Raw genomic sequence first — 26,704 nt, 5'->3', positions numbered from 1 at the left:
TGTATAAGTCCAAAGGTACCATTTTACCCATTTCTACTCAAAAAGTAGACCCCCCCCCCCCCCCCCCCCACCAAGCTTCTAAAAAAACACAAGTTTTATTTTAAAACTTTATTTCTGCAAAGCCAATCAAGAAGTGTTGGAAGGAAAAAGTGTAAAAGTTATTCTTGCATATTTGGGAACAGCAAGCACTTAGTTTGAGAAAATGAGGACTTAAAACAGTTGAATCAAAGGCAATACCCTGCTACTTGTATTTAAAATCAATGATGTTCTTTCTTAAGTAACATTCTTCTCTTCCCTAATAGCTACAATATGATACAGTACGCAACAGCTCACTTGAAAGTGCTAGAATCAGAGGATAAAGAAGCCATAAGCCAACCCACTTACATTTCCTACTATACAATGCCTTTTTGGCGCTTGACAAATCAAGCATTCATGTAGCATTACATTCAACAGAAACATCTCTCGTACTTTGGGTTTAAGATCCTTGTCCCTCCAGTTCGGATGTCGTGACATCTGACTCTTCATCGTTGTAAATATTTTCAGCCTGGAGATAACCAAATAAATTCATAGGTGTAAAAACTCCCTATGGTTTTCACAAGGTCATCTAAAAACTAAAAATTTAATCTATTTAAAACTTACTAGTTTCACTTTTACCTTTTTTTTTTTTTTTTTTTGAGACGGAGTCTCGCGCTGTGTCACCCAGGCTGGAGTGCAGTGGCGCGATCTCGGCTCACTGCAAGCTCCGCCTCCCAGGTTCAGGCCATTCTCCTGCCTCAGCCTCCGAGTAGCTGGGACTACAGGCGCCCGCCACCACGCCCGGCTAGTTTTTTTGTATTTTTAGTAGAGACGGGGTTTCACCATGTTAGCCAGGATGGTCTCGATCTCCTGACCTCGTGATCCGCCCGCCTCGGCCTCCCAAAGTGCTGGGATTACAGGCTTGAGCCACCGCGCCCGGCCTTCACTTTTACATTTCTTTCTAAAAGCTTCAATAAGGAAATGGCAGGCTAGCCAGTATTTTGAAAAATTATTTGCCAGTGTGTAATTCCACATGTATACTTAGCCACCTATCCATGCACTAATTTCAATCACTGTTCATAAGAGATGTTTTCCAAAAGCACTTCAAGCATCGTTTAGAGGAAGTGGTAGCCCAGATGTTATGGAAGTCTCAGTTAACACCTTAGAAATGTCAAGTACTCAGTGCTCATCCTCAGAGAACTTGGTGTCATTTGAATGCCTTGACATCTCCTTCCCGTATGCCTCATATCTACCACACAGAACAGACACTGGAGACAGAGCAGCGATGCCAAGACTCCAGTGTATGAAGAGCGCAACAACAATGAAAATCAGTGCAGATGCAGAGATTTCTCCTGAACTGACAGGTGCTACAAATAGCAAACAGTGGACGAAGCACCATATGGGACTAAAGATTGTATTGTTGAAATGGAAAAAGTTCTTTTAAACTGTTTCTGTAAATGTTTGGCATAATATGCACCTACATATTCGAAATAACTTCATTACATTACATTACATTATGTAACTAGTAAATCTCTACAAGATAGTCATTCAAGAAAAACATTTTAACTCACCATTTGCCATATCTGCATGATGTTATCCTCAGACACTGAGCAAATGACCCAAGGCTCATTGGGGTTCCAGCTAAAATCTGAAATCTTAGCAGTGTGTCCTCCATGAATAAACTGTTACAAGAACAAAAAAAACTTTGGTTTCATATACTCTCCTGTTAATCCTAATAAAGATTTTAAAAAGTCTTTAGAGCATCAGTATTTCAACTGGGGGTGGGTGCTGTCTGGTTTTGAAGAGAGGGTGGTACAGGCTCAGTAATCTATTTATACCTGTTTTGCAAATTTCCAAACCTCCAGAAAAGGTGACAGAATATAGTACAATGGATACCTGTATACCTTTTACCTAGATTCAACAAGTACTAATAGCATAACCGATGCTTTATCCACGTGCCTATACAATGAAATGGCTGAAGACTTCAGCCTGCATCCCTTAAGAATGAGGATATTTTCCTATATAATCAAAATGCCATTTCCATACTGATTATGATGAACATTAATCCAGCATCATTTGCTCATATACAGTTACGTGCAAATATCTAAGGTAATCAATCCATTATATGCCATGTAACATACTCTTCTATTATACAAGGGGCCTGAGGAGTCTTCTGGTTCTTCCCCTCTGCACTTAAGATAGGCATACTTCTTGCCCATCTTTCCAAGGTACACAAACAGCACCAGGGTGAAAGAAAATCCCTGGCTCCAAAAGCATAGCTCCAGATAGTCCCTCATAAGTTATGCCTAAGGTGAGACAGCTTTGCTAAACAATTCTGAAGAAAGCAGTTGTTCCCTGAAAGAGACAACCTCGTGGGAAGGCACTATGCCTTATTTATCTTAGAATTAAGACTTAAACAGTTCTTCACAAGGATAGTATTAAATACATTGCTTGGAATTGGGACATCACACTTTCTGACAAAGTCTGATTTGACTCTAGTTTGACAATGAGGTCCCTGCCTGCCGACAACTATGTCTTATGCAATATATCTATTTTACCGAATAATCTTATCAGGTTAAAAATATGAGGTGGGGCTGTGTAAAACTCAACGCCTGTAATCCCAGCACTTTGGGAGGCCAAGGCAGGCGGATGGCTCAGGCTCAGGAGTTCAAGACCAGCCTGGGCAACATGACAAAACCCTGTCTACAAAAAATATGAAAATTAGCCGGGCGTGGTGGGGTGTGCCTGTAGTCCCAGCTACAAACTGGGAGGAGGAGGTTGAAACTGGGAGGTGGAGGTTGAGTGAGCTAAGACTGCGCCACTGCACTCCAGCCTGGGTGACAGAACCAGACCTTAACTTAAAAAAAAAAAAAAAAAAAAAAAAAGAGGTAAACAGCTTTTTAAAGTACTCTTAAGGGGTACACAAGTGAATATATTGGCTGGGTGCAGTGGCTCATGCCTGTAATCCCACCACTTTGGGAGGCTGACACAGGTGGATCATGAGGTCAAGAGACCGAGACCATGCTGGCCAACATGGTGAAACCCCATCTCTACTAAAAATACTAAAATTAGCTGGACACGGTGGTGTGCACCTGTAGTCTCAGCTACTCGGGAGGCTGAGGCAGGAGAATCGCTTGAACCCGGGAGTCGGAGGTTGCAGTGAGCTGAGATCATGCCACTGCACTCCAGCCTGGGTGACAAAGCGAGTACTCTTAAGGGGTACACAAGTGAATATATTTTAAGATCACTGGGGCTTAGAATACATACAGGAGTTATCAAAGCATACTGGTGGAATAGTTCACTACTTTCTTTTTGGGACCGGGTCTCACTCCCATTGCTCAGGCTGGAGTGCAGTGGTGTCATCGTGGCTCACTGCAGCCTCAACTTCCCCGGGCTCAGGTTTCTCCTACCTCAGTCTCCCGAGTAGCTGGGACTATAGGCACACGCCACCACGCCTGGCTAATTTTAATTTATGTTTTTTTTTTTTTGGTAGAGACAGGGTTTTGCCATGTTTCCCAGCCTGGTCTTGAACTTTTGGGCCCACGTGATCCACCTACCTTGGCCTCCCAAAGTGCTGGGATTCCAGGCAGGAGCCACCATGCCCAGGCCCAGTTTAATTCTCTCAAATGTCCCTTGATTTCAAGCTCTCTTGTGAAAAACAAAATCCTAGTGTTTTTTCTCAAGCACCTTGGAATTGTCGCAGAGCCATAATATACAAAGTAATACGCTTTCCTTTCTCCCTAAAAAAATTGCTGGAGACCTTGAAAACACTGTACTATGTGAAAGAATCAGTCCCAAAAGACAAAAGTCACATTTACATGAAATATCTAGAATAGCCCAAACCTATAGTGCCAGAAAGTCTCGTAGTAGTTGCCAAGGGCTGGAGGAAGAAGCGAATTCAGAGGTGATAGCCACAGTTTCTTTTGGAGGGTATGAATAATGTTCTAGAATTGATTTGTGGTGATGGTTGTACAAGTCTATGAATATACTAAAAACCACTGCCTTCAAGAACAAAAAAAGGAGGAAAAAAATCCCCCAAAACCCAAGAACACCCCCTCCCCACTGAACTGTACACTTTAAAGAGGTGAACTGTGTAGTATATAAATTATATCTCAGCAAAGCTGTCATCAAAACAAAAGGGACTGGGGCATTCTTACAAGGTGGGCTTAGTGAACATCTTCTGTATGCAGGGCTTGCTCTCAAGGGCTTTCTTTACCTTTGAAAATGTGTGGACATTCAATATAATCCATAGGTTCAGACAAAAAATAAATAAAACTCATGGACAAAGTACAAGTGTGCCAAAAATGAGTACTGGCATTAGAACTAAAATCATAAATGACAAGAGTGATGAGTGACTATCTGCCAAATGATAGGAGGAGACAAATGTTAGATTCAGAGCAAGGACAAGGAACCATTGCTAAATCCGGCAATGTTTCACAGAAAAATGACGAAGTGAGCACTGAAGGACTCAGACGGGAAGAATGAGGATGGGCAGATACCACCATATAAGCTTTCAAAGGGCCAAGGAGATGCATGTGCTTCAATTGGGCATGGGAGGGAGGTAGTGGGCTTTGCTAGCATCAAGATCGAGAAAGCCCTCCTTTTCTGGACAGGAAACTTAAAAAGCATTTAAAATTTTTTCTATACTGTTAGGAAATGTTAAGTATTGCCAACTGAATAGCAGTTATACTCACTCCCCATCCCCAAACCATCACAAATACCAGAGTTGAAATCAGTGAGAAATCACTACACACTATTTTCCAGGACCTCAAACCATTCCCAGTGAAACATTCATAAAAACCTACTGGGCACCATTTACTATTTTTGATAAATGTCAAAGCCCAATCGCAATAACCTTCAGGACCTCCATTTTGAAACCATCTGCAAGAGCTAGAATTCGAAGTTGTGACTCATTCTCGAAATAAACGGATCAATGGCAATCCAATCTGCATATGGCATTTCATCTTCTATAAGCCAATGCGTACCAGGAGTTCTGGAGGCCCATCTTCTGCATCTTCTGCTGATTGTTCTTCCCCAATTTTACTGTAAGAATAAAGAATATAATGCTTTCATCAGTGACATTCTTGTAGCACGAACATCTGCTAAACCAGTATCAGCCCAGAAAGTAATCTTAAAACACAAACACACTCACAAAAATAACTTATTTCTATACTACAATCAATTAGGTTTTTTTTCTTTTTCCTTAGAGACATGGCCTCTCTGTTTCCCAGGCTGCAGTGCAGTGGCTATTCATTCACAGGCACGATCACTGTGCACTAGAGCCTTGAACTCCTGGGCTCAAAAGCGATCCTCTCGCCTCGGCCTCACCACACCTGGCTACTGTTTATATTTCGTGTAAGGGTGGAATGTTTACTTTCTGGAAATTAAAAGTTAGAGTTGTTCATAATTAAAGCTGCAGAATGAGGAATTATTGTCAATAATAAACAACTCAAAATCCCTTCATTATTTTAACTATTTATTGCCTTAGAACTAAAAGGTGAAATGTATAGTTAAAAAAATCTACACATGAACTGACGTGTAATCCCTATACTTCACTCAAAGCCTTTTGCATCCCAGGAGTAAAATATAATTACATATCAGTACTATAGATCTGTCTAAAGATATGGCAATAAAACTTTACGCAATGTGTAAGCCAAGGAAAGGTTTTTAAGGTTTTTCTCTTAAAAACTTCAATTTGTAGAATTTGCCAGTGCTCAACAGTGAAATCACTCTTTATATATCAGTATCAGCCCTATCCTTTTACCTAACCCAAAGACTTTACTAGTAACAACTGCTAAAAAACAAAACCCAGCCCTCCAAGTGAGACATTTTTTTCCTTCCCATAAAATTAACCAAACAATCTCAAACCTGTGGGATTGCTAGACAGTTATATTTCTCTTCCACCTGTCAGTACAGTTGCTAACACTCACCCATTTTAATCCCAAATTTTATCTAATATTTTTAAATTTTTTGTAGAGACAGGGTCTATGTTGCCCAGGCTGGTTTCGAACTCCTGGGTTCAAGCGATCCTCCTGCTTCAGCCTCACAAAGTACCGGGATTATAGACATAAGCCGCTATGCCTGGCCCCCTATCTAATGTAATTTTAATATTAAACAAGCTAAGAAATAATTGTAATAAGAAATTACACACAATGGTCACAAATTATTGGCACCTTCAGGGGCAATTCAGTTGTCAGGGCATCAGACTTCCAAACCTTACTGTACACTTCATACAACCTCTTTATAGTTTTGATTTAGGTTTTTTAATTTTACTACTAAAATTGTTTTTAAATCAAATACAATGCCCCGAACTGTCTGCTTTAAAGGTTTTCTACATCTTCAAGTATTTATCACGGCAAGAGTTTGCTCCATCAGAATCCTGAATATTAGTTATTTTAAGTTTTATATACAAGCATTTTATTCTCCAGTGTCTCTTCTATATACTGAGGATTACTGCCTCTGTAATTAAGGTAGCCTTGGTTTTAATATACAGGTTGAGGATCCCAAATCCAAAATGTTACAAAATCCAAAACTTTAAGCACCACACAACACTCAGAATTTGGACTTTCACACCGAGTGCAATGACTCATGCCTGTAATCCCAGCACTTTGGGAGGCCAAGGCGGGAGAATCACTTGGGGTCAGGAGTTTGAGACCAGGCTGGCCAATATGGCAAAGCCTTTTTTTTTTTTTTTTTTAAAGTAAAAAATACAAAACCGGGCATGGTGGCTGTGGCAGTGCCTGTAGACCCAGCTCCTCAGGAAGCTGAGGCACGAAAACCGCTTGAACCTGGGAGACGAGGTTACAGTGAGCCAAGATTGTGCCACTGCACTCCAGCCTGCGTGATAGAGCAAGATTCAGTCTCAAAAAAAAAAAAAAAAAAAAAAAAAAAAAAAAAGGCAGAAGAAGAATAATTTGGACTTTCAGTTCAGATTTGAGATGCTCAACCAGTTAAGTATAATGCAAATATTCCGAAATCCTAAAAATTCCAAAATCCCAAACACTTCTTATTCCAAGTATTTTGGATAAGGGATACTCAACCTGTACTAAATTCAGTCCACTTCAAAGCAATATATTTAATACAAGCAGAAAATAAGTTATTTTTTGGTAATTTAACGATTTAAACTTAAGATGACATCTTATGGAGAAGTATGTCACTGAGCAACTTTATTAAGTTGTAAAGGCTCAGATGAAAAAAGTAAAGGAGTCTAAAATTCTTAGAACAGCAAGCTGAAGTAAAGGAACTTTTAAAAATTGGGAGAAACTCTTTATACAATGAGGCCCCAGAGAACATAAGCTCTCTGACAGCTTGGGCTGTCCTTGTCCCCTTCACAAAGGTCTCCCTGGCAGTTACACAACCCACAGCGGGAGTGCACATCTGCAGAATGAATCACTGAAAGCAAAGTAAATGGTACAAAAACTCAGAATAAACAGTCCTGCCTACACGTACTATGAGATCCAGTGAGACATAAAATAGCTAACATCTTGATCTCTCAAGTGTTTTAAATAGTCATTTGAATGCAAAAACAGCCAGACACATACACCTTCATGCCTGAATATTAAGAGACAAAACTCACACCAGAGAAATTTATTTTATAGTTCATTTGCTGCTTCACTTCCATTTTACAAAACAAAGACTCTTTAGGAAGATACTTAAAAGTTTCTTTAATATTAGGTTTCTTGAAGGGGGATTACCAAATTGCTTTTCTAGTTTATGAATTACTATGTAACTTGCCAGATGAGCATATTTATGCAGTATCTTGTCACGGGACTGTAAGTTACCTTAAATCCCACACATTCAGGCGGCGGTCAGTACCACTTGAAGCCAGAATAGTTTCATTATGTGGAGACCAGTGGACCTAGTAATAGATAATTTTGAAAATGTATTTAAAGAATCATCCGCTGCTAGGTTTGTGGCTGCTGTTTTAATCTTGTATTATCCCATCTTGCGCTCTATGATCTTATCCTTGGCCTGATGTCCTCACTCTCTTGTCCCGGACTTTCAAGTGCTCTGAAAGGGCTCAGCTCCATCCTGTCCTCAGGAAGGCTGCACTCCCCAGCACTGAGGAACTCAGCCTGGGATTTCAATAAATTTATTCAACCCCATAACCATCCCACAAGCTTTTTAATTCTTCAATAAGGTGTACCTTACCCTATGAATATCTCCATGTAACCATGGACAAGGCATTTTTTTTAATAGTGGACCCACCAGTCTGGTATAGCTTAACTGATGAATCCCTGGATTTCATTTCTTGACATACACACACCAGAAAACTGTCACATACCTGGAAAATTTCATCTTTATGAGATTCGAAGGTATGGAGTTTTAATTTTAAGTTACGCAGATCCCATAAAGCTACGGTCTAAAAAAAATAACAAGTGAAAATGATTTCTATGCTTTACCTAAGAATTTTCAAATATCTGATTAAAGCGCAAGAGAACTGGGTTTTATAAACACCAAATAATGCAAAACCTTATCCGCAGAGCCAGTGGCTAGAATAAATTCGCTGTAGGGATTGAATGAGAGGCAGTTGACTTCGGCAGTGTGCGCATCCACCAAGTGGCTCGGCTTGGAGGTGGTATTGGACCTGGTGTCCCATCTAAAACACAAAGGTAAAGTCACACAGCACCCAGGGAGGACACACTCACATTTGGCCCCACGTCACTGTCACTACACTCCACAACTAGCTCCACTATGTGAGCCCCTTCATGAGGAAACCAACCACACAGCTGGTGATTCAGACCTTGACCACTAAATGATACATTCAAAACCTACAGAGAACAAGCTAGGGCTGTTAGTCCTGTTTTTAAAATTAGATTCCTATTTTAATTACCAGCTACTTCAAGCATACACAAAATACAGACTATGTAGAGAATAATGTTAACAATCTGATACCTACAACTGGTTTTGACAAATGCCCAGTATTTTGTCACATTTGCCTCAGGTTATTTGTTTATAAGATTATAGGTGAATGAAGCCCTGTGGCCATACCTTGATGCAATCATTTTCCTCCCTGACCTCCAACTGGCATCACTCTGGATTCCAATCTTGATATTTACCACCACACCAAGTATGTTCCTTCACATGTCCATACCTATTTTTTTTTTTTTTTCTAAGTAATAAGCAATCCTCCCACTTCAGCCTCCTGAGTAGCTAGGACTACAGGTGCACACTATCATACCTAGCTAATTTTTTGTTTTTAAATTTTGTGTAGAGACGGAGTCTCACACTCCTGGTCTCAAGCAATCCTTCTGCCTCAGCTTCCCAAGGTGTTGGGATTACAGGAGTAAGCTACCTAAAGCCGTTTTTTTAAAGCCATAACTTAAAAAAAAATAATCAAACTACAGCCTGCAGCAATCACTGATGGTCATTCAGGTCACCCATTTAACAAGATCCCACTGAACTTTCCACCTTACATCATAAGTTTCTGATCATCAGCAACAGATCCAAACAATGACTCGTGCAGCAGGTGCCAGGCCACATCCTCTACAACAGCTGAGTGGCCAGTAAAGATCGCTTTAGCATCCACAATTTTGCCTTCTTTTGGTCCTGCGTTTATATCCCATAGACAGACAGTCTAAGAGAGAAGCAGAGAAAAAAAAAAGAACAAGGGCTATAAGAGACTATTTTTCCCCCCCTCGAGACAGTGTCTCAGTCTGTCACCCAGGCTGGAGCACAGTAGTGCGATCTCGGCTCACTGCAGCCTCCGTCTTCCAGGCTCAAGCGATTCTCCTGCCTCAGCCTCCTGAGTAGCTGGGATAACAGGTGCAAGCCACCAGGCCTGGCTCATTTTTTTTGTATTTTCAGTAGAGACGGGGGTCTCACCATGTTGGCCAGGCTGGTCTTGAAAACTCCTCACCTCAAGTGATCCACCTGCCTTGGCCTCCCAAAGTGCTGGGACTACAGGTGTGAGACACTGTGCCCGGCCAAGAGATTGAATTTAAATGCTAACATCTTATTTAAAATAATTTCATTACAAACAAAACTATTCAACTATATAAAAGTTTGAGGTAAACACAAGAGAGAAAATATAAGCAAACAGAAGAGTATGTGGGTGCAGCCTCCATGTGAGGTGCAGAGGAAAAGGAAACTCCACTGTAATGAGGGGGAGGGGAGACTGAGTACGGTGGCAGGCAAGGACACTGACGCTGGAGTTTCTACCTACATACATTCAGACATTCAAGTACCCCAAATTCACTTAGACAACACAACAAATCACCAAGAGCCCGGCGCTCAGCATCTACTGAACACAAATGCACATCCTAAAAGTTTACACTGGGATGGGAAGACTGGGAATTAAAATTAAACTGTGCCTCTCACATAGCAAAAGCCTCATGGACAAGTCTTTCACTTCATGGCAGAAACCACCATAAATATCAGGAGATGTGACAGGTAAATGACACTGGGCCAGAAATCTCTACTAGTCTACTCTGAGAGGTCAAGGCCTGGGGCCCACAGACAGATCCCCAATGATATGCTCCTTGAAGCATCAGCAGAGTCCAAGGAGGGGCCATGGGGCCTTGCTTGGGCCTCAAAGGTCACAGCAGCCCACAAATAAGGAGGTCTCATGTGGGCCTTGACATCCTATCACAGAAAGAATTAAGAGGAAAGTCTTAAGTTTTTAATGAAAAAATATTGCAAGGTATAGGGCAACGATTCTCATTCAATGGTTAATAAGAAATAATCCCATGAAGGTATATTAGCACTATAGTTCCACTGACACTGGTATGGGCTTCATGTTTTGTTTTTTGTTTTTTAAAATTCAGAGCACGTGACCATGAAAAGGCTTCATCTCTTTTTATTAAATCACTTTCTTACAAGAAAGAGTTTCTTTTCTTTTTTTTTTTTTTTTTAGACGAAGTCTCGCTCTCTTACCCAGACTGGAATGCAATGGCACAATCTGGGCTCACTGCAACCTCCACCTCCCGGGTTCAAGCAATCCTCCTGCCTCAGCCTCCCGAGTAGATGGGATTACAGGTGTGTGCCACCATGCCAATATTTTTGTATTTTCAGTAGAGACGGAGTTTAACCATGTTGGCCAGGCTGGTCTTACACTCCTGACTTCAGGTGATCCACCCGCCTCGGCCTCCCAAAGTGCTGGGATTCCAGGCATGAGCCACTGTGCCCAGCCACATGAAGGACTTTCTGTAACAAAGTTATTTCCCAGTAATGGCTATTTTCCCAGTAACAAAACTTTTTTTTACACAATACATATGCCCTCAAGTCTCTGTTGTTACTTACACATGAAGACACTCAATGTACGTAAACTGAAGAGAAAGGAACATGTGGCACTGCTGCCATTCACACCGACTCAGAAGGACCTGGCAAGATTAGCATGATGCTTGGCATGGGGGGAGCCCCTGGTAAATGTCAGCTATTATTACTACTACCAAATTCCCAGCCTGGTCTCTTCAAAAGGTACTAGTAATTGGGTTAATGAGTACAGTCCACTTTCCCTACTTGGGAAACCATCTCATATACACTTTGAGGGAAGCATCCTTTCAGAAAGCCTGTAATCCCAGGTCTTTGGGAGGCCAAGGAGGGTGGATCACTTGAGCCCGAGAGTTCAAGACCAGTTTGGGCAATATGGCAAAACTCCATCTCTACAAAAAATACAAAAATTTGCTGGGGTGGTGGTGGGCGCCTGTAGTACCAGCTACTTGAGAGGCTGAGGTAGATAGCCACTTGAGCTGGAGAGGTGGAGGTTGCAATGAGCCAAGACTGAGCCACTGCGCTTTAGCCTGGGCGACAGAGCAAGACCCTGTCTAAAAAAGTGAAAAGACAACCAACAGAATGGGAAAAAATTTTTGAAAATCAGAGGGACTTATACCTAGAATACATAAGAAACTCTTATAACTTGACAATAAAAAGACAAAATTAAAATATGGGCAAATAATTTGAACATCTATTTCTCCAAAGGAGATATGCAAATGGCAAGTACAAGAAAAGATGCTCATCATTAGTTGTCAGGGAAATGCAAATTAAAACCACAATGAGCCAGGTGTAGTGACTCATGCCTGTAATCCCAGCACTTTGGGAGGCCAAGGCAGGAGGATTGCTTGAGCCCAGGAGTTCAAGACCAGCATGGCCAACATGGTGGAACCCTGTCTCTTACTGAAAGTACAAAAATTAGCTGGGCTTCATGGCGCATGCCTGTAATCTCAGCTACTTGGGAGGCTAAGGCAGAAGAATTGCTTGGACCCGGGAGGTGGAGGTTGCAGTGAGCTGAGATCGTGCCACTATACTCCAGCCTGGGTGACAGAGACAGACTCCATCTCAAAACAAAAACAAAAACAAAAAAACCCCAGGAGATACCACTTTACACACACTAGGATAGCTATAATAAAAAAGACAAGCATTGGTGAGGATGTAGAGAAACTGGAACATTTGTACATTGCTTGTGGAAATGTAAAATGGACAGCCACTTTGGAAAATAGTTTGGTAGTTCTTCAAAAAATTAAACAGAGATACCATATGATCCAGTAATTCCACTCCTAGGTAAATATCCAAGAGAAATGAAAACATATATCCACATAAAAACTTGTAAACAAATGTTCATAACATAATTCAAAGTAGCCCAAAAGTAGAAAGAACTCAAATGGTTCACTGACTGACAAATAAGTGAACTGTGGTATATCCATACAGTGGAATATTGTTCATCCATAAAAAGGAATGGAATGTAAGTAATGTTACTTGAGAACATTATGCTAAGTGAAAGAAGCCAAACAGAAAAGGCTACATACATGATTTCATTTATATGAAATATCAAGAACAGATAACTCTATAGAGACAGAAAATAAACTAGTGCTTACCAGGAGCTGGGGGAAGGCAGCGAATGAGTGGGGAGTCACTGCTTAATGGGTATGGAATTTCTCTTTCAGAGAGCGAAAACATTCTAGAATTGGTGGTGATAGTTGTGCACTTTTGTGAATATACTAAAACCCACTGAATTGTACACTTAAAAAATACTTTATATTAATCAGGTCCCACAAACATTCTAGAGTTTCCATTATAAGGGCCTGGAGGATCATCTTTTAAATAATGGGAGGCCTTTTGCCTATGCTCCCTCCATCCTAAGGCTACTTCAAAAGAGCTTTGTGGAATCCGAAGACTCATACAGGACAGTATGAAAACCATGTCTCTAAGTCCTGGGGGAATGTTACCACAATAATCAGCAGTATTATCTTAGAAAACCTTTCATCTATATAGCACTCCTTCAGTACAGCTGTGACACATCAGCTCTCACTATATGAACAAATTACAAAGACTACGTTTCTCACATGGTCATCAGATGCACTTAGGAGATGTCCACTCAAATTCGAATTCCAGGAGAGACCATAGCCTTCCTTCTGGTGACCTCTTAACCTGAGATCAGGATTACATTCTCCACTTGGGTCTACGAAAAGATGAAAAAACATTAAGTTGTTCTCTGTTTATCAGAAGTGGTGAGAATAAATTCTCACTCCTTCATTGAGTGAGCCATTACAGCAATTGCACATGAACAAGATCTGGTCTGACCCATAACCACTTTAAAAAGCTGTTCTCTTTGCTTCGTTCTTAATACCCAATGCAAATTGAGCCTCATGACCATTAAACGATTGGTTTCTTTGGAAAACCTAGTATTATCCCCAACACAAAAATACTAAAAACTATAGCTATCCTACAAATTTGGGCAGTGGTAACCCTATCCCCCCAACTCCCCAATTTTTTAGAAATATTTCTAACACAGCAGGTCTGGTTGCTCAGTCCTTGCATGCCTCTAGGGTAGCCTGCAACCATAAATGACCCTTAGCCAACCCCTGGGAATGTGACCCTCAGAAAGTTCTTCACGTCACTGACTGGTAAAGTTGTGTAAGCCCAGAGCAGGGGGGTATGCCATAGGAACCTGTCAAGACTTGTAGGACTGTTTAGCAAGATTCACAATGTATTTGGCTTCACTATTGGGGTTCTCAATTTTGTTACCATGGCTGGTCATAGAACAGGATGTGCCCATGCCAACAGACCTCCACAAAAATCCCAGATTCTGAAACTCAAATGGGCTGCCCTGGGTAGAGACATTTGGCACATGTTCCTATGCTTTGCTGCTAGAGACAAAGTATGTCCCACGTGACCCTGGATGGGAAGGACTCAGACACCTGTAGCTAACCTCTCTGGACTTCCCCTGATGTATATCTTTTTCTTCCTACTTTTGCTCTGGATCCTTTGCTGTAATAAACTTTAGCTGTTAGTATAAGCTGCTTTTAGGCAGTTCTGGCAAATCCCTGAACTTGAGGATGGTTATGGGACCCCCCCAAAGCAATTTTTAAACCTTTAAATATTACAAAGTATGCTACTTTGACTTAAAAACATTACCAGTTTGAATCAAGAAAACTGCTCAAGTAATGACCTGACTTTATTATTACGTACCTGGTTTAGCAGGGTGTTTTGTATAGTCAAAAACCAACACATCAGAAGATGGTGTTTTTGTAGCAATGATGTGAGGATTCTGCGGCATGTAACGAGCACGGTTTACTTCTCCTTCATGATTGATTTTAATTTCACATTCAATTTTTCCTGTTACAGAACCAAAGCCACCAAATTCTAATGTGAGGAGAAAGAAACACACACACACTCAGGATTAAAATTCACAAATTACTTAGTTCAATCAACCCAACAGATTTTGACCTGGCAGAATACAACACAAATTGACAAGCCAAAGACAGAGACATGCATAGAGAAAATCCAAAAATGTGGGTTCATTTGCCACATCAATTTATTCTTAAAGCCCATTTGCACTGGAAAACATTGGTAGCTGCCTTATGCAACTTAATTCAGTTCCACCTTGGATCTAAAACAACTGTCCTCTTTCAGTTATGAAGATGATACAGTTATTCACTGAAATTTCAAATAACCATATAATAAGCAGACCAACAGCTTTTTAGTTCAAATACAACTCACTGGAAGTGCTGCACTGATTTAGCATCTTATTTTAGGATTCATCAAAACAGGAAAAGTTTTAACCCTCAGGAGTATGAACACCCTTTGAGTCTAAAGTCAGAAGCATCCTCAAATCAGTGTGAAACCCATGCTAACCTCTACCTGTCCCTAAACACACATACGTTGGCCCTGCTAGCATCCTTGGTTTAACTGCTAGTGCAATGCCAAGGTTTACCTCTCCGCCCATCTGGTGTGTGAATAAGACTGTAGTATTAAATAATCATGAAAAAGGCCTTGTAAAGTAACAAAGCCATATAAAAAGCACAGTAACTTCCAAGAAGTAGCAACATATTAGCAGAAAGAATACAAATAGAGAATATCTAAGCAAATACAGCAAACAAGAACATTCTTTTTTGTGCTCATAGATAAAAAACTTGAATTAGTTGCTGAGGCTTAAAAAGATAGGAGAGTTCACACTACAATTGTGTTATTCTTCCTGACCTATATTGCCTTTTCTTTGCACATTCCATTTTAGCTCACCCTATGTCTCAGGTCAGGGACAACTAACACAAATGCCTACTGGAGCCAGGCTGGTAAGTAAAACAGACCGGGGCCTGGAGCAACCACCAAAAGGAGCAAACCATTTCTCAGTTCCAGGCAGCTCCTTCTATGTGGAATGCTTAATGAACATTGGCTTTCATGTCTTAATATTAGTATCTAGTTGTTCTCTCTGAAGCAAACATAGCTTACTATTGCAGTGCGGCTGAAAAAACCGTATCTCAAATCCACGATTACTTCAAAACTCCTTTACCCACTACTCTCACGTGACAACATGCAAAAGGACCATTTTTCCTCGTAGCACCTTCTGTTCCATGGTGTCAATGGAAGAAGTGTGCCTCAGCATGCTAAGACCCCTCCTGATCCAATAGTCTCCTGCCTCCTGAGACTGCTCCAAACCTGCTTCACTTTGACCTTCAACATCCCATTGCATGGACTCCAGTGGCTCTAACCCTTCTGCTACAAAGATACTGAAGTTTCCTGATTCCTTTAGCTAAAACAACCTGAAGAGCTCTCCAAAAAAAAGGGGGGGAGGGGCGCTTCCAAGTAGGATTTACTTTGAACACAAGAGTTTTGTTTTCTCAAACTTAAAATTTTGAAGTCACTGTCTTAATGATCACATCCATTAAAAAATATAACTGAATATTGGCCAGGCGCAGTGGCTCACACCTGTAATCCCAGCACTTTGGGAGGCTGAGGCGGGCGGATCACAAGGTCAGGAGATCAAGACCATCCTGGCTAACAATGTGAAACCTTGTCCCTAACTAAAAATACAAAAAATTAGCTGGCTGTGGTGGCGGGCGCCTGTAGTCCCAGCTACTCGGGAAATCACTTGAACCCAGGAAGCAGAGGTTGCAGTGAGCCGAGATCGCACCACTGCACTCCAGCCTGGGTGAAAGAGCAAGACTTTGTCTCAAAAAAAAAAAAAAAAAAAAAAAAAATACATATATATATATATATACACACACACACACACACACATAAACGTAAACTGAATATTAACAAAGGTATTAAATTATTTCAGCTACTTTTTAGAATACACTGGATGTGTAACTTTAAGATTTTAATAGTATATTAGTATCGTTATGCAGAGACTGTTAAACTGCAAGCCCAGTAAATACATACTTCAGGGCTAAAAGCCATTTAAAAATTTCTGATTACAATATATTCAGGCCGGGAGTGGTGGCTCATGCCTGTAATTCCAGCACTTTGGGAAGTTTAGGCAGGCGAATCACTTGAGGCCAGGAGTTTGAGACCAGCCTGGCCAACATGACAAAACTCAGTCTCTACTAAAAACACAAAAATTAGCTGGGCGTGTTGGTGGGCGCCTGTAATCCTGGCTACTCTCGAGGCTGAGGCATGAGAATCACTTGAACCCCAGAGGTGGAGGTTGTAGTGAGCCGAGATCGCACCACTGCACTCCAGCCTGGGCAACAGAGCGAGACCCTGCCTCATAACAAACAAAAACAAAACACAAAAAACTCCCAATATTTAAAGAAATAATGCATACAGTTGTCGGGGAATGAACGATAAATTGTGGGAGGGGTAAACTGGGTGAATCACTTTGGAGAACAGTTTTCTATGAAGTTGACAATGAATACACCATACAACCCAGCAGTTTCGCTACACTAGAGAATGTAATATTTTTGAGACAGGATCTTGCTCTGTTGTTCAGGGTGGAGTGCAGTGGTGTGATCCTAGCTCACTACAGCTTCGAACTCCTGGGCTCAAGAGATCCTCAGCCTCCCAAGTAGCTAGGACTATAGGCATGCGCCACCACACATGGCTAGTTTTTAATCTATTTTTTGATAGAGACAATGTCTCACTGTGTGCCCTGAGTGGTCTTAAACTCCTGGGCTCAAGCGTTCCTCCTGCCTTGGCCTCCCAAAGTGTTGGGACTATGGGTGTGAGCCACTGTGCCTGGCCAGTATTTTATTTTCAATAAAAAAAAACCCCCTAAGGCACGTATTAGAAAATGCTAACGGCATTAAGCTATTTGGGACTGTGAAGAGAGAGTTAATACAGCAGTCTGGGTGCTTAGCCCTGGAGTCTCTGAGGAACACTGGGACCCCATTACTGACCCTTGGCAAGCTCCTGGGAACATGCACCTCAGAATGTTCTTTCTGTCACTGATGAACTGATGATTCTGTGGTGTGCACCTGGAGCAATGGACCACGTTGTACCAGTTTGTCAGGTTTACTTTGCAGATATCAAGATTGATACATACCTTCTTTTATTACTGGGTCCTCAGTTTGTATTACTGGGGTCCTCAAGTTTCAGTCGCCGTGGCTGGTTGTCAGCAGGATATGCCTATGTAACTAGTCCCCCAAGAAAACCTCAGACCCCAAGACCCAAACAGGCTTCCCTGAGCAGAGATATTTCACACATGTCCCTGCAGTTTGCTGCCAGAGAGAAAGCACATCCTGTGTGGCCTTGGACAAGACTTGTGCCAGACCTCCCTGAGCTTGCCGATGTACATCTTTTCCCTGCTGCTTTTGTTTTGTGTTCTTTACCGTAACAAACTTTAGCCACAAGTATAATTTGCTCTTGGGAGTCCTAGCGAAATCACCAAACTTGGGGTGGTCATGGGAATACCAAAAACAGGAGAGTATGTGTTTGACTAAATTAAAAAAAAAAAAAAGCCAAGAGATTCCTAAATTAACCCTACCACTACTGCCACTCTCCTCAAACAAAAAAATACCCACTGCACACACCAACACATATTACTTCTACCAAAGAGGAATATCTTAATTACACATAGCAGTTATTCACTTAATTTATCTTGAATACCTTCCTATACCAGTGTGTACAGATTTTTCTAATTAAAAAAAAATTTTTTTTGAAATTTTGGTAGAAACGAGGTCTGTGTTTTTCAGACTGGGCTTGAACTCCTGAACTCAAGCAATCCTCCCACCTCGGCCTCCCCAAGTGCTGGGATTATAGGTATGAGCTATGGCACCTGGCCTTTCTTTCTTCTTAATTGCTGAGTAGTATTTCAAACATACCATGTGCTTAACCAACTTTCTATGAACCAACATCTGGGTTACAAGGTTGATCCTAATTTTTCAATTATGCAATTATGGCTAAAATCCTTGCGCACATGTAGGTGAGTAGTTCTGTAGGATAAAGTCCTAGAAGTTAAATTACTGGGCCAACAGCTAATAGTATAGTTTTAATAGCATATGCTTTGAAAGAGACATTTTCCCTTTGACATCAATATTGGAATATATGATATACCTACCACCCTTGTCACTGTCACAATGGGAAGCATCAAACTGCGCATCATCATTGGGAATATGTACTCGAGCAACCACCAGATGATTCTGTTCATCAGACGTATGAGTCCCCAGCACTAGCCAATGAAGGGCATAATCTTTTCCTTCCGGTCTGTTTAAGAAAGAAAATAAGTCACACTGATCTGACAAGAAATCTCCAGTTGCTAACAAATTCAGTCTAGTTCCCTCAAAATACATTCAAATTTCTTTAGCAAATATATACTTAGCATCAACTGTGTATCTTCTCCCCCTCTGGTTACCAACTTTACAATCCCCACATATGCAAATATAAGAAAATATTCTAGCTACAATATGCAGAGGGCTTGCTTCTTTCTCAAAGACCCATCCTCCTGTGCCTCAATTATCAATGTGAACACTACCTTTTATAGAGCAGCACTCTGGGGAAGGCAGGCCCAACTCAGTATAACACAGACAAACATCTACACAGGAATCCACCAACAATCCCCACACTCATAAATCACAACTTCCCACCTAAAGAAATCTTCTTCCCACCTAAAAATATCTTACACACTAGATGTTTCCTATTTCCCAATAAGAAATTCTACAAGATAGTATGGACAGAAAGTACTGAATCAAAAAAACAGCTTAAATCCTGGATCAAACTAAAATGCAATTGCTTAAAACACAACCTCCCTGGGGCCTCAGTTTCTTCACTGAATAAAACAGGCTATAAGTGCAAATGGCATGATGTGAACTCCTTGATGTTTATGATACCTAAGTTTATGAAACGAACATTCTCAATTTTACTGAGGCATCTTTGTTACCTTGTTCTGTGGAAACTCACCTTGAGGCTGAAGAACTTGCCCAAACCTCTTGGCACCTTGGTCCAAGCAGTGATTTTTTTGCATCAGTATCTATCAAAAAGGCTTCCCCATTTGTATTATCTAGAACACAATTTTCAACTGTGCTCCATGGTCCCATTTCAATGAAGAGGACTGAGAAGTAGGGCTCTAGGCCCCAACACAAGACAAGCTAGGCCATTTATCTGTTTCTAAATTTCAGCTGCACGAAGGACTCAATGTTTTTTTTGTTTTTTGTTTTTTTTTTCCTAAAAAGATTGAAGGTTACTTCTAGACAAGTAATTTAGTAATAACTTAAGAAAATACAAGGCCGGGCGCGGTGGCTCACGCCTGTAATCCAGCACTTTGGGAGGCTGAAGCGGGCGGATCACGAGGTCAGGAGACTGAAACCATCCTGGCTAACACAATGAAACCCCGTCTCTACTAAAATACAAAAAATTAGCCAGGTGTGGTGGTGGGCACCTGTAGTCCCAGCTACTTGGGAGGCTGAGGTGGGAGAATGGAGTGAACCTGCAAGGCGGAGCTTGCAGTGAGCCGAGATCGTTCCACTGCACTCCAGCCTAGGCAACAGAGCGAGACTCCATCTCAAAAGAAAAAAAAAAAAAAGAAAACACAAGATGCAATTTTACCAAGATTTGGCTTACAGTAAAAAAGTGCGTGCACAGACAGACACAAGCGCGCGCGCACGCGCACACACACACACTCCCCCAAGAAGAGAGTAAGGCAGCCATGACTAAGCAATAGCAACGTGTTTGAAAAAAAGACACCTGGGCGCGGTGGCTCATGCTTGTAATCCCAGCACTTTGGGAGGCCAAGGCAGGCAGATCACCTGAGGTTGGGAGTTTGAGACCAGCCTGTCCAACATGGAGAAATCCCGTCTCTACTAAAAATACAAAATTAGCCGGGCATGGTGGCACATGCCTGTAATCCCAGCTACTCAGGAGGCTGAGGCAGGAGGATCACTTTAACCTGGGAGGCGGAGCTTGCAGTGAGCCAAGATCACACCACTGCACTCCAGCCTGAGCAACAAGAGTGAAACTCAGTCTCAAAAAAAAAAAAAAAAAAAATGACGACGACGACGACATGGGTCTTGATTGATACATGCACAGTGGGCCAAGAATATGATGTGGCTACCAAAAAAGTAATTAATTCCATCTTAGGTGGTCTTTATATGCGTGTAGGGGGCAATGCACATGAGCCCATGTGCCCCCGCCCCCACTTTTTTTTTTTTTTTTTAAGAGACAAGGTCTCCCTATGTTGCCCAGGCTGGTCTCCAACTCTTGGGCTCAAATTGATCCTCCTGCATCAACCTCTTCAGTAGCTGGGACTACAGATGTGTGCCACCACATCTGGCTTGCCCACTTATTTTTAACCAGTAAAACCAACATACTTTATGAGGACTTGGACAGAAATCAAACCTTTACAGGGAATAGTGGCTTAAAATGAAAGGGTAAGCCAGGTACAGTGCTGTGCACCCACAGTACCAGCTACTAGGGAGGACTGCTTAAGCCTAGGAGTTCATGTCCAGTCTGGGCAACATAGCAAGATCCTGTCTAAAAAAAAAAAAAAAACAAAAAAACCAGTCTGGGAAACAAAGAAAAAATCCCTCAACAAAAAAAAAAAAAAAAAAAAAGTAAATATTTAAAAAGAGAAATAAGAATGCTTGAGAGAAAGAAGGCACCACAAAGCAATGCCGGGACTGACATCAAAGGAAAAAAGTGACTTGTTTTTTGTGGAGTTAAGCAAGAAAACTGAGACTCACAGGTAAAAAATTACAGGTAGATAGGTCAGTTTATCATAGGCCCTTTCTAATGAACACTGTCCCAAGATGGACTGGAGGAGCTTAAAAATCCCTCCGGACTCAAATTTAATTATTCCAGTTTTCCCCAACTTGATCATCATATGAGGACTTTTCTTTTTACTAGAAATCCTTTCACCTCCATCACTAAAACACAGCCTGTTTTCCTAAACTAATCAATATGACACTACTTTCCTCCAATACTGGATGTATTTAAAGGCTGCAGAAACACTAATGGTTAAGAGAGCCTATTCATTTTCAGTGCAGAATCCTCTGACCCCAGTAACTACCACTAGGAAATTTAGCCAAGCATCACATAAATATGGCCTATTACAAGATTATTCTCAGCAGTATTGTTTATAGCAGCAAAAAGACTGAAAATTACTAAACATCCATCAGTAACGAACTGGTATCATATATTACACAGTGTATCTATAAACAAAATTCTATGGCACCCTTGAAAAGAACAAGCATATCCAAGCATGCTGACAGGAAAATCTCCAATATGTACTCTTACTGACAAACTCAAGTGAAGAACTTGCTACCATAAAAAATGAAGATACAGGTATGCACTTTTACACGCTGGCAAGGATGGGTTAGGAAATTGAAAACAATGACTGGGGAAAGGAAGTAGGACAGTAAGGGATGTGGAAAGGGGACTTATTCTTCACTCTACATCCTTTTGTACTTCCTGAATTTGAAAAACTACAAAGCTTTTTAGATAGACAATAACTTAGTCTCAATATATTTAAAACATTATTCAACAAGAGATATGAAATAACTACCTAATTAAAAAAAAAAATTTTCTTAGAGATATCTAAATAAAACCTTTTAAAAGTCAAATCAACAATTGTAATCCCAGCATTCTGGGAGGCTGAGGTGGGTAGATCATGAGGTCAGGAGTTTGAGACCAGCCTGACTAACATGGTGAAACGCTGTCTTTACTAAAAATACAAAAATTAGCTGGTTGTGGTGGTACACACCTGTAATCCCAGCTGCTCAGGAGGTTGAGGCAGGAGAAACGCTTGAACCTGGGAGGTGGAGGGCGCAGTGAGCCAAGATGGTGCCACTGCACTCCAGCCTGGGAGACAGAGTCTTGCTCTGTCTCAAAAAAAAAAAAAAAAAAAAAAAAAAAAAGCAAGCCAAATCAATTATTTGGGCAATTACCTAACTAAACTGAAGGACAATAGCTCAGAAAGTCCAAGTAATCGTTATGAAGCATGTTGTAAGTCGGCAGAAGAAAAGCTTATGAGGTGGAGCAGGGTCTTGTTCCTCAGAGTCAGACACTGAGGAACAGTCAACATTTTTACTGTTCTGTATGGTGATAAAACACAGTCCCTTTATACCCCTAACTGAACCCTGCAAAGCACCACACAGCAATCCTCAACATCCAAGAATGCAGGCTGCTTGGCATTTTCTTACATTCTCTAAGGCACTGCACGTCCCACAACTCAATCCCACAACAGCTTTGTATACAAAGAACACCATGATACATATTAAATAATTTAATTAAAGCATTTTCTGTTACATTCCTAAGTATTACATATTATAGGTAACATTTAAAAAAAAAAAACTTCAGCAAGTAGCTTCCATTGAAATCCAAATGAAGAAACAGAGCTATTTCAATCCTGACAAATTATTTCTGAACAGGAAGGGGTGGGAGAATCAGCGTCAGTCACCACTTACTGTGTACTTATGCTGCACCAGGCACTTTAACATGCATGATCTCATTTAATTCCCTCAAATGTAGGTAGTCAGTACGACCAACATCTCCATTTACAGCCCAGACAACACGGCCCCAGTTCACAAAGCTAAGAAGAAGCAGGGGCATGATTCTAACCCAGGTCTCTAAGTTTAAAGTCCCTGCTGTTTTCCATTATGTTACAGTGGGTCAAAAAGATCCCCCAAAAGGTAAATTTAGTTAATACATTTTAAATCTGCTTAACAGACGGAAGAGGCAACTGCACACAATGCTCAAACCAGAACTTGAATACCCCTGGGCATACGATGCTTAATCTAGTTTTCAATCTGTTCAAAGGTGACTGTAAACGTCAATGCTTCCAAGTGTCCATCACTTAGTTCTTCTCTACTCTTCCCACATCTGTACATTTACATTTAGATTTTTGGGAAGCCCAGTGGAAATTCCTATCTGTATGGAAATCAATGTTTGCATATGGAGAACCTAGCCATTGTAAGAGCAGTTTTATATACAATTAGATTATTATTGTAATTATTATTTTTATTTTTAAGAGATAGAGTCTCGCTCTCGCTCAGGCCGGAGTGCAGTAGTGCGATCTTGGCTCACTGCAACCTCCGCCTCCCAGGTTCAAGCAATTCTTCTGCCTCAGCCTCCCTGTAGCCTGTAGCTGAGACTACAGGCACACGCTGCCACGCCCGGCTAATTTTTTTTTTTTTGTATTTTAGTAGAAACAGGGTTTCACCGTGTTGCCTGGGCTGGTTTCGAACTCCTGAGCTCAGGCAATCCACCTGCCTCGGCCTCCCAAAGTGCTAGGATTACAGGCGTGAGCCACCGCGCCCAGCCAAAATTAGCATAATTTTTATAACTTGTTGCAAAATCCTCTTTTTACGTTAGAGTTTCATTTAATCCTCTTTAAATTATATGCCCACAACACCCAAATTTAAGATGCTTTTTTGTTGTTTCTTTGGAAGACAGGGTCTCACTCTGTTGGCTAAGCTGGAATGCAGTGGCGCAATCATGGCTCACTGCAGCCTTGAACTCCTGAGCTCAAGCTAACCTTCCAAAGCGCTAGGATTACAGGAGTATAAGCCACTGTGCCTGGCCCCATATTTAATACACTTTAAAAGTACATGGTCGGCCGGGCGCGGTGGCTCAAGCCTGTAATCCCAGCACTTTGGGAGGCCGAGACGGGCGGATCACGAGGTCAGGAGATCGAGACCATCCTGGCTAACATGGTGAAACCCCGTCTCTACTAAAAATACAAAAAAAAACTAGCCGGGCGTGGTGGCTGGTGCCTGTAGTCCCAGCTACTCGGAGGCTGAGGCAGGAGAATGGCCTGAACCTGGGAGGCGGAGCTTGCAGTGAGCCGAGATCGCGCCACTGCACTCCAGCCTGGGTGACACAGCGCGAGACTCCGTCTCAAAAAAAAAAAAAAAAAAAAAAAAGTACATGGTCAAGTTCCTACTAAAAAAGGTTCAAGTGAATGAGAAAGCCAGACTAACGCAGGGACCAGCTGTGTGATCTTGGGATGGCACTTAAACGCTCACTCCCAGTTCCCCTATCAGTAAAACAAAGATAATGAAAATTACCTACAGCATAGTACTACTGTGAGGATTACAACAACAAGACGTAGATTCTTCAGATGTGCCAGGCCCTGTTGAGTGCTCAATAAATGCCAGCAATTATTACCAGAGAAACCGTAGATCTAACAGAAAAGAATACTCTTATGAAGACTAACGGCAATCTCAAAGTGTATTCCATAAGCCGATAACATCTTTTCTTTGGTCAATTGTTGACAAGGTATTTTTGCCTTTACCAATTAAAATGTATTTATCTTGGGTGACTGTTACGTGTGTTCACTTTGCAAAAATTTATGAAGCCATACAACACTTATGATGTGTGAACTTTTCTGTAAATATTCTCTTTTTCAATAAAGTTTTAAAGAAACGCATTCGTTTGGGCCCAGAGAGATGCTGCTCTACATTCGAGCTCAGGAACTGTCAAATACATTCAGTGTTTCCTCCAAATACCATTAATCTCACAACGATTCTTTCTCCCCTTTTACCACCACACTATACGCCAGAAATCATCCCATAAATCACGTTAAGTTTTGAAAATAAAAACCACCTGCCACCCCATGCAAGGGCTGATTACATACTTATGTTCTAGGTATAAAACGCCAAAACTAGGAAATTCAGAACGACAGTTAAATTTAAGCAAAAAAAAAAAAAAAGTTGCCAGAAACCCTTACTTAGTCACTTCAGGAAGCCACTGAACGGTAAGACTGGGCCACTGAAGAGCATGGGTCATAACCAGGTCATACAGAAACGGTGTATTCTTCTTCCAGATTTTATATTCTTCATTGATGACACGCTCCTCCACAGTATCTTCAAACACTGAAATTTGGAGAAAGCCCACACAATTAAGTGGCTGAGATGGATCGAAGTCAGAAATTGGAGGTCACCTCAAGATGGCCACACCTCATGTACTCTTTCCTTTTACCTCTAATTTGGACACGGACAACTAACTGCTCTTCCAGAAGGTGAAGAAAATACTACCAACCACGAAGCCTCTTTTTTTCCGTTGAGATCAATACCCTCTGCGTATACCATGTTGGGTAGTCAATTACACGGACATGGAAATTGTTTACCCTGTTACAGCTGTTCGCACCTGTTCTAAGATGACGACCTGTACGTACAGGGGCTGCGCGACCCACTCGGGAAGACAACTGCACGTGTACCAGAAGCCCACAGGCCTGGTCCCTCCAATCCCCATCAGGGGAGGCCCCAGCTCCCACGACACCCGCCTCGGCAGCCATAGGCCTGAGGGCTCCAGCAACCCCCGGACAAGGGCCGCGACCCCGAGGCGGTCAACGCGCGCGCGTAGAAGGAGCCGCGGCGCTCGCTTCCCGGCGGCGGCGGCCGCCTCCGCCCCGGGGCCGAGGGCGCCGGAGGGAGCGCAGCCGCTGGAGGAGGGAAGAGAAGAGGGGGGCCCAGCCCTCGGCCCCGCGCCCGGCTCCGGAAGTGCTCGGAGCCCTCGGCACGGCGGTCCCGTCCCGCGCAGGCCCCTCGAGGCGCGCGCCCAGCCTCGCGCCCGGCCCCGCCCCCTGCTCCGCACGCCAATTCGCGCCTTTCGCCGGCGCGTGCCGCGGCCTCGCGCGCCCGCCGCCCCCCGCGGCCCCGGCGCGCGCCGCCCCGCAGGGCCTCTTACTCTCTTTACTCGCCATCTTGCGTCGGGTCGTTCGCCCCTCGCCGCCGCCTCGGACTCCCCTCGTTAGCCAAGAGCAGCCCGACCACTGGCGCTCCTGCCTTTCCCAAACGCGTCACACACTCCCCGCGGTCGAAAGCCCGGGCCCAGTCTTGCTGCCTGGGTGCTCCCCAGACGCCGCGTCCTTGTTTCCTGCCTCCTCCCCGCTCGCGGGTACCGAGGTCTGAGGCGCTCTTCTCTCTCTCTCCAAACTTGGAACGAGACTTTTCAACCCGCGCCTCCCAGCCCGCCCAGGCAGCTAAGCGCAGGCGCATCCGCCCTGGGAAAAGTGAGAGGAGGCGGCGAGGCGGGTCTGGGAGCCAACGGCTCCAGCGCCGCGACCAATGACGCGCGGCGGGCGGGTTTCACGCGGCGT

General features: G+C 42.4%; 1 protein-coding gene across 3 annotated transcripts; it reads right to left on the bottom strand.

Annotated features, from left to right (window-relative positions):
* Positions 1-93: 93 nt before the first annotated feature.
* RBBP7 (RB binding protein 7, chromatin remodeling factor) lies at positions 94-26,704 on the bottom strand. Of its 3 annotated transcripts, none has more exons than XM_003917456.3 (12): positions 26,293-26,704; positions 25,334-25,478; positions 18,731-18,876; positions 14,422-14,595; positions 13,296-13,411; positions 9,432-9,592; positions 8,488-8,614; positions 8,300-8,377; positions 7,797-7,873; positions 5,001-5,058; positions 1,587-1,697; positions 94-544 (listed from the first exon to the last, which is right to left on the bottom strand). In XM_003917456.3, the coding sequence occupies exons 1-12, from the start codon at positions 26,306-26,308 to the stop codon at positions 476-478; spliced, it is 1,278 nt and encodes a 425-aa protein (XP_003917505.1). In that variant the 5' UTR covers positions 26,309-26,704; the 3' UTR covers positions 94-475. The 3 variants fall into 3 exon arrangements, with proteins under 3 accessions (XP_003917505.1, XP_003917506.1, XP_021788828.1); XM_003917457.3 differs by lacking the exon at positions 26,293-26,704 and adding an exon at positions 25,753-26,136; XM_021933136.1 differs by lacking the exons at positions 8,300-8,377; positions 26,293-26,704 and adding an exon at positions 25,753-26,136.

This window comes from Papio anubis, chromosome X (genome assembly GCF_008728515.1).
Source record: "Papio anubis isolate 15944 chromosome X, Panubis1.0, whole genome shotgun sequence".
Taxonomy (NCBI): domain Eukaryota; kingdom Metazoa; phylum Chordata; class Mammalia; order Primates; family Cercopithecidae; genus Papio; species Papio anubis.
The sequence above is the reverse complement of the archived record's forward strand: the minus strand, read 5'-3'. Positions and strand labels throughout refer to the sequence as shown.

What these genes read in the sequence shown, in the direction of transcription:
- RBBP7 (XM_003917457.3), bottom strand. Translation starts at nt 25,900, where the DNA reads ATGGCTGCCGAGGCGGGTGTCGTGGGAGCTGGGGCCTCCCCTGATGGG. An exon ending in GATGATCAGAAACTTATGAT is followed by an intron (nt 8,615 to 9,431) that starts GTAAGGTGGAAA and finishes TTTGTGTTTTAG; the next exon opens with ATGGGACACCAGGTCCAATA. An exon ending in TCATGCAGATATGGCAAATG is followed by an intron (nt 545 to 1,586) that starts GTGAGTTAAAAT and finishes GGTTATCTCCAG; the next exon opens with GCTGAAAATATTTACAACGA.